At 44.5% G+C, this 15439-nt stretch overlaps 1 protein-coding gene across 6 annotated transcripts in view; it reads left to right on the top strand.

The window, feature by feature from the left end:
* The window catches only part of pcnx1 (pecanex 1), a 356856-nt gene extending 341766 nt beyond the window's left edge, over window positions 1-15090 (top strand). For all 6 annotated transcript variants that reach the window (XM_038784415.1, XM_038784439.1, XM_038784431.1 and 3 more), the window contains 3 exons: window positions 1949-2385; window positions 7589-7729; window positions 13808-15090. In XM_038784415.1, coding sequence (XP_038640343.1) covers window positions 1949-2385; window positions 7589-7729; window positions 13808-13948 — 719 coding nt within the window. In that variant the 3' untranslated portion in view covers window positions 13949-15090. The remainder of the gene's footprint in view (window positions 1-1948; window positions 2386-7588; window positions 7730-13807) is intronic.
* The last annotated feature ends 349 nt before the right edge of the window (window positions 15091-15439 follow it).

The following is a 15439-nucleotide window of genomic DNA, read 5'->3' as shown; positions in this document are numbered from 1 at the left end:
TTTTGTTTTAAGGAAATTAATAATATTTCTATTCTAAATATCTATTTAAAATCTTGCTTACAGCTTGCATTTCCTGCACAAATTATCCTCGCTGCCTATGTCATATTTTTACAAGAAGAACATTTTTATAGGGCTTTTAATGTAGCAAAAAAAAAAAAAAATCGCACAGTGCTTCATAAAGATCTAAGGAGAAACTGACTGCAGAGCTTGAGGTATTCGGGGGAGGTGTTGGCATAGCGGTATCATCACTGGACCCAGGGTAATGCTCTGGGGACCCGGGTGCAAACTCCAACATTGCAGATGGTGAAATTTAAATTCAGTAAAAAGAATTCAATAAAATAATGACAATAAAGCCATCATCGATTGTTGTAAAATACACATCTGGTTCACGAATGCCTTTTAGTGAAGGAGATCTGCCATCCTTACCCAGTCTGGGGTAAGGGGCTGTTTAGCACAGGGCTAAATCGCTGGCTTTGAAAGCAGACCAAGGCAGGCCAGCAGCACGATTCAATTCCTGTACCAGCCTCCCAGAATAGGCGCCGGAATGTGGCGACTAGGGGCTTTTCACAGTAACTTCATTTGAAGCCTAAGCGACTTTCATTTTCATTTTTTTTCAGTCTGACCTACATGTGACTCCAGAACCACAGCAATATGGCTGACTCTTTAAAAAAAACGGGCAAATCAGGATGAGCAATAAATGCTGGCCCAGCCAACTAAGCCGACATCCCATGAATGAATAACGAAAAGAAAGGATGATTAAAAGATTGAAGAAGAAGTATTATAGCTTTTAAGGAAGGATGCTAAAGCAGGGAAGGAGGTGGAGAGGCAGTGTTGTTCAGGGAGAGAAATTTAGAACATGGGCCCTAAGTGGCCACAAATAATTGGACTAAGAGGGAGAAGGATGCGCAGAAGGTGAAGTCAGAGGGAAAGAGACTTTTGGAGCTGTGTAATGTTGCTGGAGGTTAAAATGATTGAGAGAGACAAGGGCATGGAGGGATTTAAAAACATTGCCATGAATTTAAACTTTGAGGCATTGGAGAGCAGGAAGGTTAGTCTATCAATTATTTAATTATAATTTTCACAAAGTCTTCAGCTTCTCTCAAAACATGGGCTTTGACCTGATATTCTTTGAGCACAAGGCGGGTGCTGAAGCCTGAACAAAATACAGTGTGTACAATTTCCAAGATACATCAGTAGCATTGAAATATTTCTCTGTCTCTCCCAAAATCGCTTTTCAAAATGGTTTGAAGAAAAGCTGCAGGATAAATTTTAAGTGATTTATTGATGAAAAGATTTCATTGATTTGTTTTTGAAGTGGAACATGTGTCTCTGCGAGGCACAGACAGGGAATAGGATTGACAGAATTAACTATCATTTGCATTTATTTGTTTATTACAGCTTTAAGAGGGAGTTTGAATCAGACTCCATACCCTCCGGATTTCCTTTACAGTTGTGTGGTGGAAAGAAACCCAGAGGGTCTTTCCTCCTCCTAATTTCAATCATTTTCTGAGGGTGGCATTGTGGATTAGTGAAAGCAAGTTTTTAAAAAAAAAGTAATTTTCACCTTATCATTTGTTCAACACCATCTCTGTTTGGTTGGGTTTGAATTTATTATTGGACACGAATGCAAAAAGGCACTGTTCCCGAAAGGATAATTGCTTGAAATTATTTGTAATTAATAGTTAGCAAGTGGTTTATTACAACATTAAGAGGTAAACGTAATTGTGCATTATCACATTGCCATGATTTAAAATGTTTGAACATAGTACCATTATTTAAAAGAATCTGGTTGAGGCCCAAGGTGAAAGAAGAGTTCTGATGAAGAGTTATATTGGACTGAAAACATTAATTGCTTTTCTCTCTTCACAGATGCTCCTCGACATGCTGTGTTTTTCCAGCACTTTCTGTTTTTATTGTACAAAGAGTTATTTGTTTTTGATTTCAACAGGCACCAGCCACAGCAGCCACTCAGTGCAATCCAGCCTCGTCAGACATTCCCCAGCACGTGCCTCAGTAGCCAGCCAGTCTTCATATCGATACAACACCCGTCACTCTTCCTTACGGACATCTGCCACTGGCCTTGTGCCATGTCGCCGTTCATCCACCAGCCAGTTGTCTTTGCGAAACCTGCCCAGCTCAATCCAGTCCCGACTGTCCATGGTGAACCAGATAGAACCATCAAGCCAGGCGGGCGCTCTGAGTATACAGTGTGGCCTGCCCTCTTCCAGCAGCTCCAGCCAGAGCATTCCCATCTGCAAACGCAACACATTGGCAGGACTTCTCGGAGCAGAAGGAGTCACCAGTGTAGACATTCAGCCAGGCAGCAACTCAAGCACAGCATTTAACACACCTGCCAAGAAGGAGGAAATTAACTACAGAGTCCAGGTACGTACTCATTACGTAATGTTGGATTCCACACAAGCTGGAGATGAATTGACACAAGAGTAAACATTTTCTGTTGTGTTTCCTACATTTAAATGAGATGTATCTTAAAGCCACCCAAGGAAGCCACTCCAGAGCAGCTTCCAAATTAAGCCCAAAGATAAGTGGCCTCTGAGCCATGGGAGCCAACTCAAGAACCCCAAACAGCGCAGTACTAATTGTGTTTACATTATCACTGGCTGGTGGCATGTGAGCCTTGACAGTGGAAGGAGCTGTACTTGTGCTGTTGCCTCACAGAACATACGGTGCAAAAGGAGGCCATTCGGCCCATTGAGTCTGCACTGACCCACTTAAGCCCTCACTTCCACCCTATCCCCATAACCCAATAATCCCTCCTAACCTTTTTTGGACACTAAGAGAAATTTAGAGTGGCCAATCCACCTAACACAGTCTTTGGACTGTGGGAGGAAACCGGAGTACCCGGAGGAAACCCACGCAGACATGGGGAGAACGTGCAGATTCCACACAGACAGTGACCCAGCGGGGAATCGAAACTGGGACCCTGGTGCTGTGAAGCCACAGTGCTATTGGTACATTAATGTACATTGATAATTGGTACATTATCTTTTAGTATCTGCAGCTTGAAGTAAATGGGAACATTAATTTAACTGTTAATGTGTGACCCACAGGGTAGCATGGTGGCACAGTGGTTAGCACTACTGTCTCATGGCGCTGAAGACTCACGTTCAATCCCGGCCCCCGGTCACTGTCCGTGTGGAGATTGCACATTCTTCCCATGTCTAGGGCAGCACGGTGGCACAGTGGTTAGCATTGCTGCCTACGGCGCTGAGGACCCAGGTTCGAATCCCGGCCTTGGGTCACTGTCCGTGTGGAGTTTGCACGTTCTCCCCGTTTCTGTGTGGGTTTCGCCCCCACAACCCAAAGATGTGCAGGTTAGGTGGATTGGCCATGCTAAATTGCCCTTAAATTGGAAAAAAAAGTTGGATACTCTAAATTTATAAAGTCTTCCTGTGTCTGCGTGGGTCTCACCCCCCAACCTAAAGATGTGCAGGGTAGCTGGATTAGCCACGCTAAATTGGAAAAAAAACAATTGGGTAAACTAAATTTATTTTTTAAATTATGACCCACAAGCTTCCACGGTATCCTTTTAAAGAACTTGAGACAAAATTATTGGAGCTAAGACCATAAGATGTAAGAGCAGAAGTAGGCCATTCGTCTAATCTACTCTGCCATTCAATGTAGACTGATCTGGTGTGATAATCCTCAACTCCACTTTACCCACCTTATCCGCATAACCCTTGATTCGCTTACTGATTTAAAATGTCTATCTCAGCCTTGATTACACTTAACGACCCAGCCTCTACAGCCCTCTGCTGTGAAGAATTCCTCAGATTCACTACCCTTTCCTGCCTCAAAGCGCACGAGATCCAGGTTCAATCTCGGCCTTGGGTGACTGTATTTCGTACTTTCTCTTTGAATCTTCATGGGTTACCTCCAGGTGTTCCGGTTTTCTCCCACAGTCCAAAGATGAACAAGTTAGATGGATTGGCCATGCTAAATTGTTTCTTAGAGTCTGAAGATGTCCAGGTTAGGTGGGGCTACGGGGATAGGACAGGGATGGGCCTCGGTAGGGTGCTGTTTTAGAGGGTCGGTACAAACTTGATGGGCAGAATGGCCTCCTCCTGAACTGTAGGGATTCTATGGTTCCACAAAATTACTCCTCATCTCTGTCTTAAATGGTGACTCCTTACTCTGACATTGTACCCTCTGGTCCTGGACTCTCCCACAAGGAGAAACAACCTCCGCATCTACCCTGAGAATTCTATTTGTCTCAATAAGTTTTCCTTTCATTCTCCTAAACTCCAATGAGCTAAACCTCTCCTCATAAGGAAATCCTCTATACCTTGGATCAACCTAGTCACACCTGTTTGCCATAAAACAAAATATAAAATAGGTGACAGTGCATTTCTTGATGCTAATTAACTCATTGAATCATCAACAATTACAGAGCTCACTGTGGCCGAATACAAGGACTCAAATTCCTAACAACACCATTCATTAACTTAAACTGCATTTGCATTATAAAACTGTTGGAGGAAGCAGAATATAATCTTTCAAATTAGCCACTGTAACGTAGCCTATGATTGCCAGCAGGGTGTGCAGTTTAGGTATATAGATACCACACTGTTGTGCCCAGTGTGTCTCCCCTCATTTCCCATGTGAGGCACCATGTTGCTGGTTGGATGAATGGGCTGCACCACTTATTCTGATGGGGAGGTTCTATCACTGAAGGAAACAATGGCATAAAAATCATTATTCCGTTGTTAGAATGGGTCTAGGGGAGCAACATAAAGCACTCCTACACTATGGTGCAAGTAAAAAAAAATTTCTGAACCCAGTTACTGCTGTAATTTTTTCGATAAGACATGGTGATCTCTGCTAAGTGACTGAAATAGTAGGTCAGTCATGCAGAGGAGTTGGAGACATAAGTTCTGAATATTAGAGAGAAATGGAGGGTGAAAGACTGCGTCCAAAATTAATGGAGAAAAATATGTAATCAGCAGACCTGAAAGAAAGTATGAGTATCTTTGTCAGCCCTACATCATGTAGGTGAATCTAAATCTATTCTGCCAGTTTTCATCCCAGCTATATTACTGAAGATTTGTGCTCCAGAACTATCTGCACCCCTAGCCAAGCTGTTCCAGTACAGTTACAGCACTGGCTTCTACCTGACAATGCAGAAAATTGCCCAGGAATATCTTGTGCACAAAAAGGACAAATCAGACTCGGCCAGTTAGTTTACTGAAAATCAGCGAAGTGATGGAAAGTGCCATTGACAGTGCTATCAATAACATTTACTCAGTAATAACCTGCCCATCGATGCTTAGTTTGGGTTCTGTCAAGCTACACTGCTCCTGACCTCAGTCTTGACCCTAACATGAACCAAAAAGCTGAACTCAATAGGTGAGGTGAATGACTGCTCTTGACATCAAAGCAACATTGGACTGTGTGTTATATCAAGGAGCATGAGCAAAATTGAAGTCAATGGGAATTGGGGAGGAAACTTTCTGCTGGCTGGATTCATACCCTAGCACAGAGGAAGATGGTTTGTGGTTGTTGGAGGCCAATCATCTCAGTAATGGGACAACATTGCAGGAGTTCCTCAGGGTAGTGTCCCAAGCCCAACCATACTGTGCTATTTCATCAATGATTTTCCCTCCATCAGAAGGTCAGAAGTGGGGAAGTTCACTGATGACTGCACAATGCACAATTTGCAATCACTCATACTGTAGCAATTTGTGTTGATATGCAGCAAGACCTGGACGACATTCAGGCTTGGGCTGATAAATGTGGCAAAGTGCCAGGAAATAACTACCTCAACAGAGACCTTTTCTCCGTGATTTTCAACAGCATTACCATTGTTAAGTTTTCCCGCTATCAACATCCAAGTAATTACCATTAACCAGAAACTTAACTGAACCAGCCAAATAGCACCGTATCAGTGGTTAGCACTGTTGCTTCACTGCGGCAGGGATCCGGGTTCGATTCCCAGCTTCGGTCACTGTCGGAGTCTGCACGTTCTTCCGTGTCTGTGTGGGTTTCCTCCGGGTACTCCCATTTCCTCCCACAAGTCCCGAAAGTCGTGCTTGTTAGGTGAATTGGACATTCTGAATTCTCTGTTTACTCGAACAGACGCCCGAGTGTGGCGACTTGGTGCTTTTCACAGTAGCTTCATTGCAGTGTAATGTAAGCCTACTTATGACACTAATAAAGATTATTATTATAAATACTGTGGCTGCAAGAGCAGGTCAGAAGCTGGGAATCCTATGGCGAGTAACTCGTCTTGAATCCCTAAAAGTCTGTCCCTCTATAAGGCACAAATCAGAAGTGTGATAGAATACTGTCCACTTGCCTGGATGAATGTAGCCCCGACACTCAAGACCCTCTACGCCTTCCAGGACAAAACAGCTGCTTGATTGGCACCAATTCACCACTTTAAATATTCACTCCTACTACCGATGCGGTGGCAAAAATGTGTACGCTCTACAAGCACTCTTGCCAAGGCTCCTTGAACAGTACCTTTGAAATACATGATTTTCTACCACCTAGAAGGAGAAAGCCATCAGAAATGGTGGAATTAATTTTCCACACTGGACTCAGTTTAATAAACATACAGCTTAGGGCCAAATGTTATGGTACAAAGATAAATTCAATATCCTATCATACAAAACATGGTAAAGACTGTTATAGTAGAACGTCAGAACTAAGTTGGCATTTTTGTCAGCCTGAATTCATCATGGAAATTTGCAGTTGCGAATATAAACGGGAGGAGATCTTGTGGTGCATTAGGTAGCATCCCCGTCTCCAAGCCAGAAGTTAAAGGTTCATGTCTCACTCCCAGGACTTGATGGCCAAGGAAGGTGGATTCATAATGGAACCAACCAGGTTGAGTAAATCCTTCACGCATATGACGATAGCTAGTGGTCAGAGTGGGAAAGATTCCTGGTCAGTCTTGTGGTAGAAAAAATTGGAACCTCTACCATCGCTATCCATAGCTCCAGTGTATGCTGCCCGAGCAAACTGGAGTCCTTGGGGGGGGGGGGGGGGGGGGGGGTTCGATTGGTGCCAACAGTGCAAGATTCGATCCCCATTCCAGCTGAGGTGGATTTAGAACTTGCTTCCTTGCTCTACCTGTGATGGACATGGTGCTGTGGGTTGGACATGCCTTCTGGCTGAGAACTGAAGAAGAATAGCACAGAAGAATTGAAATTGGGCAGCACGGTAGCACACGTAGCTAGCACTGTGGCTTCACAGCACCAGGGTCCCAGGTTCGATTCCCAGCTGGGTCACTGTCTGTGCTGAGTCTGCATGTTCTCCCCGTGTCTGCATGGGTTTCATCCGGGTGCTCCGGTTTCCTCCCACAATCCAAAGATGTGCAGTTTAGGTGGATTGGCCATGCTAAATTGCCCTTAGTGACCAAAAAGGTTAGGCGGGGTTGTTGGGTTATGGGGTTAGGGTGGAAGGAAGGGCTTAAGTGGGTGGTGCAGACTCGATGTGCCAAATGGCCTCCTTCTGCACTGTATATTCTATGTTCTAAAATGAATGGATTTTCAGTTTGGGTTCTAACCTTGTGAAAAATGTTTACCAGTTCGGAATGACAGTGTTTTTTCTTGTTTATTTGTAGATAATTGACACTGGCCAAGTCATGGAAGCCATCAATATGTCCAAGAGGAGAGAGCTTTACTGGCCAGATGAAGCAATCCGAATGCGAGCTGGTCGGATCAGCTGGAAAGATTGGAGCCCTCAAGAGGGCATGGAAGGCTATGTAAGCTCTTATGTCCATCAATTATTCTTCCTTTTTTTGATGAATGAAGCATCCCTCTTAAGTGTTCGTGTAACTGTTAATGTGGCACACAGAATTCAAAAATCAGCGCTCAAGGAGTGGAGTGAGAATTGGTGTAAAAGTTGTTGTACGCGATTGTCTCAGACAGATCATATGGGCGGTATTCTCCGCTCCCGATAAAAATCGAGATGGCCGTCGTGAAATCGGCCGAGCTTCACGACGGCCTTGGGGCCCGCTCCCCGCACCTAACTCACCCCCACCCCGGGGGCTAGGAGTGGGCCCCCGTCGTTCCCGGCCGCGACCTCGTCGCACCGGAAATGACGCGGAAACGGCGCTTTTCTGATGTCATGCGCGGGTTGCCGGTTCCAACCCGCGGATACGCGGATGACATCAGCGCGCAGACGGCACGAACCCGCGCATGCGCAGTGCCGTCTTTCTCCACCGCCGCCCGGCAAGACGTGGCGGCTTGATCTTGCCGGGCGGCGGAGGGGAAAGAGTGCGTCCGTTTTGGACGCTAGCCCGACGATCGGTGGGCACCGATCGCAGGCCTGTCCCCTCCCGAGCACAGTCGCGGTGCTCCCGTCCAAATCGGGCCCCTAGATGCCCCAAACGGGCATCTGGCGCCTGTTTCACGAATGCAGCGACCAGGCGTGGTTGCTGCCGTGATGAAATGGGCGTGAAGGGCCGACTGCCCGGCCCATCAAACTCGGAGAATCGCCGTTCACCGTGAAAAACGGCGAGCGGCGATTTTTCCGAGCGGGGTTGGGAGGGGGGGGGAGAATCGCTGGGGGCGCCAGGGAGGCTAAAGAAGAATACAACTATTGTTAATTCAGATGTAATAGAAAGTGAAGTTCAGTATGGTGATGAATACAAGTATAATGAATGATTCAAATGAAAACTCTCAGTTAATGTTAGTGATGCAAATAGCCTTAGTAAATAGTGGTAGCCAAATGTTTCACAGCAGGATAACATGGTGGTTATTACTGTTGTTTCACACCGCCAGGTCCCCAGGTTCGATTCCCGGCTTGGGTCACTGTCTGTGCGGAGTCTGCACTTTCTCCCTGTGTCTGCGTGGGTTTCCTCCGGGTGCTCCGGTTTCCCCCCACAAGTCCCAAACGACATGCTTCTTAGGTGAATTGAACATTCTGAATTCTCCCTCAGTGTACCCGAACAGGCGCCAGATGTGGCGACTAGGGGCTTTTCACAGTAACCTCATTGCAGTGTTAATGTAAGCCTACTTGTGATAATGAAGATTATTATTATTAGTTACTTTTTTTATTAATATGCTTTTATTCAAGTTTTTCCACTTTTACAAATAACACAAGAAGTCTTCAAAACTGGCACAGTATAAATACTTCAGCAACATGGGTACAGAGAAAGACAGGAAAATGTCAATGCAGTTAGTTCAGTATCATTAAACTTGGTGCCACTGTTTATACCAGGAAAAATAATGGCTGGATAAGCTAGCGAATGGGGGAGAAGAGGATAAAGCCATGAAATTGAGGTAAAATGGTGCACCCCTTCATGTGTCATGATTGCTCACGCAGTCAAGGAAAATTTAGGATAAGACTTTCGCTCCCTGTTCGGGTATGCACCAAAACATACTTTAACCCCAAAACAATGAAAAAGAATTACTACAAAAGAATTTGTGAAGACATGAGTTCTAAGGGACATTTCATATTTAACCACAAGATGCAACAAATCCCCAAAATCTAGTTAGCACAGAATGATCATTATTGCACATAGACGTCGGGAAGACCAACAAACATTCAAACAATTGGCGCAGATTGTGGTTTGTGTCTCTTTGCATAATGAAAGAAGAGCGGGGGGGGGGGGGGGGGGGGGGGGTCATGATGCACACCCTCACTACAGCACAACCAAGACAGAGCCACACAACCACCAGGATCCTCCATGGGGGGGGGGGGGGGGGGGTAAACACAACCAATCCGGACCTTCGACCGAGTGAAGACGGCACAGTATAACAGCAGGGTGCAATGCGGCATAATATACCCAGCTAAGTTGAGGGTGACCTACAAATCCAAAGACTTTTATTTTGAGAAGTTGAAAGCGGCGAAGGTGTTTCTGAAGGCAGGAGGACTGGGGCAGGATTGAGAAATGGGACTGAGGATTGGTCTTGTACTGAGGGTAGGGTGTTTGCAGGAGTGTATGTAGCTTTATTTTTTCACTGCATTTTGGTATATGTGCTGAATGAGTCAACGTTGTCTATTTGGACAAGGTAAGAGTTGGGATTTTCCTTTGTAATGATGGTTCATAGAGTGTACAGTGCAGAAGGAGTCCATTTGGCCCATCGAGTCTGCACCGGCTCTTGGAAAGAGCACCCTACCCAAGGTCAACCCTCCACCCTATCCCCATAACCCAGTAACCCCACCCAACACTAAGGGCAATTTTGGACACTAAGGGCAATTTATCATGGCCAATCCACCTAACCTGCACATCTTTGGACTGTGGGAGGAAACCGGAGCACCCAGAGGAAACCCACGCACACACAGGGAGGATGTACAGACTCCGCACAGTGATCCAAGCCGGAATTGGGACCCTGGAGCTGTGAAGCAATTGCGCTATCCACAATGCTACCGTGGTTCTTTGGGCTTTGTGAGTTTACACTGAGGCTGTGTGTTGAAGGGGATTTCTTTGTTACCCTGTGATCGGCCAGGAGAAAGGGGATTGATGGGGAGTGAGGCCCGGACAGGGGCCTCCACATGGCTGGTTTAAGCTGGCCAGTGAACAGGAGTGTAGTGGGGGGAGGGGCTGCGGCCATCAGAGTCTGGTAGAACAGGTTTTGATGAGCCTAGGAGGGGTGAAAAGTTGGGGATGGGGACCGATACTGGGTGAGGTGTTTTCGAGAGGAAGTGGAGGGGAGGAGTCTGGGAGAGGGGGTAGAGGCGTGGTTCACAATTCATGGGTGTCATTCATTGTACTTTCGGGGATTGGATGGCCTTGAATATTAGCGGGGTTGGGAGGGGTGGACTATATATATATTAATGGTAAGAAGTCTTAGAACACCAGGTTAAAGTCCAACAGGCTTGTTTTGAATCACTAGCTTTCGGAGCACTGCTCCTTCCTCAGGTGTTCACCTGAAGAAGGAGCAGTGCTCCGAAAGCTCGTGTTTGAAACAAACCTGTTGGACTTTAACCTGGTGCTGTAAGACTTCTTACTGTGCTCACCCCAGTCCAATGCCAACATCTCCACATCATGGAGGGGCCTCACGGTAGCATGGTGGTTAGCATCAATGCTTCACAGCTCCAGGGTCCCAGGTTCGATTCCCGGCTGGGTCACTGTCTGTGTGGAGTCTGCACGTCCTCCCCGTGTGCGCGTGGGTTTCCTCCGGGTGCTCCGGTTTCCTCCCACAGTCCAAAGATGTGCGGGTTAGGTGGATTGGCCATGCTAAATTGCCCGTAGTGTAAGGTTAATGGGGGGATTGTTGGGTTACGGGTATACGGGTTACGTGGGTTTAAGTGGGGTGATCATTGTTCGGCACAACATCGAGGGCTGAAGGGCCTGTTCTGTGCTGTACTGTTCTATGTTCTATGGCTATATTAATGGTGACTATGGGCGTTTCTTGATTCCTTTTTGGTTTTTTATTTGATGTTTATGTTGTCAGGCAGGCTGTTGTTTGGGGGTTGGTGGGAGGATGGGATCATTGTTGTTAATAAGAGGATTGACATTGTATTCGTTCCTGTTTACTGTTTGTTGCACTGATTCACCTGAGGAAGGAGCAGTGCTCCGAAAGCTCGTGTTTGAAACAAACCTGTTGGACTTTAACCTGGTGTTGTAAGACTTCTTACTGTTTGTTGGTGGGTGTAAATTGTGAAGAAAATGTGAAAAAGGAGAATAAAAAAAATTTTAAGTAAAAAAAAAACAAGAATTAAATGAAACAAATCAGAGCCTGTATCAGCGCCTTTCCCATTTAGGTGGTGGCACCAGCAGCTATGGTGTGATTTGAACCCAATTCCCCCAGAGCATTAATCTAGGCCTCTGGATTCCTAGTCCGATGGCATTACAACCATCCCACCATCTCCATTTTATGTCAGCACAGGGCCTCGGGTTAATGTCTCATCTGAAAGACTTGCCACTACATCACTGACAGTGCAACACACCTTTCAGTGCTAACATACAAACCAAGATTATGCGCAGAAATGAAATGAAAATGGCTTGTCACAAGTAGGCTTCAAATTAAGTTACTGTGAAAAGCCCCTAGTCGTCACATTCCGGCGCCTGTTCGGGGTGGCGTGTATGGGAATTGAACCGTGCTGCTGGCCTGCCTTGGTCTGCTTTCAAAGTCAGCGATTTAGCCCTGTGCAGAAGTCTTTAGAATGGCGTTGAATCCCCAACCTTTGACATTCAGGTAAGAACCACTGAACCAAGGGTTACAGAATTATGCATCTCTCGCCTCAAATGGGCCTTGATTATTAGAGTGGCAGTGAAAAGTGGGATAAAAATGGGAGAACTACACATGAAGATTGTAGCTCTCTAAGCACTGCAGCTCTAGCATTTATATTACTTAACACTAGGATGTGTTCCTTGTTTGAATCTATTGCAATCTATGTTCTTTGTCATTTGCAGTGTTGGTATTCTTCAAGCTAAGTTTCAATAAGGGTTTTTAGTTAGAATGTTGACCCTGCTGCTTAGAGTAGACTGTATTCAAATTGCTTGATAGGTACGTGACAGCCTATTTACAGCGTGTGAGTACAGAAGATACTGTCTGCTCTGTCCTGACAGACAATACAGAGGAACAGATGCATGTTTTTCACTGTGAGCTCCAGAGTACAGAGCTGGGTTATATGCACCTCTCCAATTCTGATTGTGCCACAAACACTTAACAAAATTACTTTACAGTCCCAATGTACATGGGCCATGTGCTAAGAGAAAGGTTTTCCTTCCAACCACAGCTGCCGCTTTTATGCAGCTTAGATGTCGGATCACTGCAAAAATGTGTCTCACTGCAAAAATCAGGGAATAGTCACTTGGACCGATTTTGCACCCTTGTCCACTGTGAGCAGAAACGGCAATGCAGGCGCAAAATATCTCAAATTGCAATTTTCGCCGGCAAGTTCTCATTTACCAACTTTCCACGCCCCTCACCAGTGACGCAATACACTTAATGCCCAAAGGACAAGAGCCTAATTTTAATACATTTACATATAATTGGTGAGCTTGCCCGCCTCATGATCACCTCCCGCACCCGCTCACTGGATGTCTAAACCTCACCAACCTGGCAGTGCCGAGGCAGACCGTCTAGGGAGGATTCCTGTTCGGTTTGTTGGGTGGGAGTCCTTGATGCGGATGCTTGTGGTGAGAGGGGGAATGCCCCAATGCTTGTGGGAGGGATCCCGTGTCCATAATGGGAGGGTTCTTTCTGTGCAGATTGGGATGCCCTTTAAAGGTGGTGCCCGGATCTCTGTGCTCTTATCAGGCCTTGCCTCACCAGCGTGACGGTGTGTACCATACCCAGGGTAGTTCAAAAAGGAGCAATTTAAGACAGCAAATGAACTGCAACAGAGTCTTGACCAATACAACTGGAACAACCCTCAAAGATCCAGTTTCAGGAATTGCATTTACTGAGAGGATTACTGTACTGGATTTGACTGTAATTACAATGGGCACCATACAGCAAACAAGTCATTAACCCATAGTTAAATCGTTTCACTCCTAATTTTCACCGTATTGAAAAGCCACAGTGTAGGAGGTCTCCAATCTCAGTTGTACTGAAGGAGGAATATGCTCATTAAATGATTCCCAGTAATTTCCCATGGGGGTGGCTGGGGAGAATCGGTGGTATCGGGACCTCTTTTATGCTCCTATCTGGCTTTAAAGTGGACTCTGTTGACATGGCATGGGGAGATGGGAAAATAATTTTTTTTTAAATACAATGGTGAAATAATGACATTCCAAGGCTGTTTTAATCTGGAAACCAGTATATTCAAGGTGAATGAAAGCATTGGGCAGAATAATTTGCACTTTTGATCATGGAAAGTTCTGCAATATTCTAGATTTCTTTTGTCTCCTACCGGTTTAATATTTCCTTTTCTATGTAATTAGGTGATTCACCGCTGGGTGCCTTGCAGCAGAGAGCCAAGTAGCAGGTCCCACATAGACAAGACGATCCTGCTGCTTCAGATTGAAGACAAGTATGTTCCCATCATTGAGTCTGGGGTCCTCGAACTGGGGGCTAAAGTTTGAAACTTTGGCAGCACTAGCTTGAGTGCGGGAGATGGAAATGGGAATAAATCTCTCTCTGCCATCCTGTGGTCCAAATGCATTACTGCAACAGCTGGAGGCTGGATTAGAATATCCAGAATTTAAAACTCCTGCAGTAAAAAGCTTCGAAGGACGTTGCTTTGTCAGACCTCAAATGAGGTGGAAAATGGAAAACTATATGGAGGCAGAACTCTAATCTAAAACTAGATTTTGTTTTTTTAAACATTTAAAAGAATTCTATGCATTTCATATGCTTTAAAGAACATTTTTCTTAAGTTCGGTAGATTTTGTTGAGTATTTTGTCCATGTTTATTTATTTGCCAATACTGAGAATGCCATAGTTTCATGCAGTGCACGTTTAAAAATGCTTTAAAAGAAAATATTGTTTTTGAAGTTATTGATAGGTTAGAGTTCAATTGACCATACAAAAGAACTATACTGTCCAGTTTGATCATTTCACTACTGTCTCATTCCTTCTGAGTCGTGACTGTGTTAAAGACAACTGCACTAATTAACAACAATGCACTAAATATTCTGGGATTGCTCAGAGCTTTTTATTTATATAAATGCCATTATACTTTAAAATGCCTTTCGGGATGAGAACATTAATCATCAGCTCATGTTATGCCTCATTCTCGCCTTTATTCTTTTTATTTTGACTTGGAATTATTTTTATTGTTTCAATAGAACTTGTATACAGTTGTATAATTTTTTTGATATTTATTACAGTGAACCTTTTTCTGTTATAAAAGCTTTTGTTTCTGTATATTCAGGGATAAGAAATTTTAAGATAAAAAGCTAACAGTGGGTTCAGCAGTAGTTTTGCTGGACTGAATTGCAAAATGACTGGATACAGTTCACTGTTTCCTCACAGGCTGTGCAATTTAAACCCCTTCCTCGTGTATCAAACAGCTACCACCACAAAGCATATATCAAGGGGACGGGTGCTTTTGTGTATGTATACAGAAAACTTGTAAATAGTGTAGTTGATGTTTAAAACAAAGATGACAGAAGCCTAAGTGAAGATGTTTTTTTTTCTGCAGTGTACTGCATCTGAAACTAAATACAGTATTGAAACTATGATCAATAAAGCAATTTTATAATAAAGTAAAACCTTGGTGTAATATTTTTCTCCAATTTTATTTACTCCCTTGTGTTGTAATATACAAACAACGTTTTGTTCATGCATAAACAAGATTAACACATTTGACAGAGTACAAAAAGGTACGTTGTTTGCAAAGGTTGATGGGTTGATAATCAGATCAGAGGGCACAGATTTAAGACCATTGGTAAAGAACTAGAGGTGACAACGTTTTTAACGCAACAAGTGATTAGTATTTGGAATGCATTACCTGATAAGGTGGTACATACAGATACCCATCAGAAGGGAATTAAATACTTGGAAGAAATAAGTTGCAGGGAAACGGGGAAAGAGCAAGCTGGTGGAAGTAACTCGCACAGATGCAATAAGGT

Source organism: Scyliorhinus canicula, chromosome 2 (genome assembly GCF_902713615.1).
Source record: "Scyliorhinus canicula chromosome 2, sScyCan1.1, whole genome shotgun sequence".
Taxonomy (NCBI): Eukaryota; Metazoa; Chordata; class Chondrichthyes; order Carcharhiniformes; family Scyliorhinidae; genus Scyliorhinus; species Scyliorhinus canicula.
Note: the sequence above shows the minus strand (reverse complement) of the source record. Positions and strands in the feature narration are given on the sequence as shown.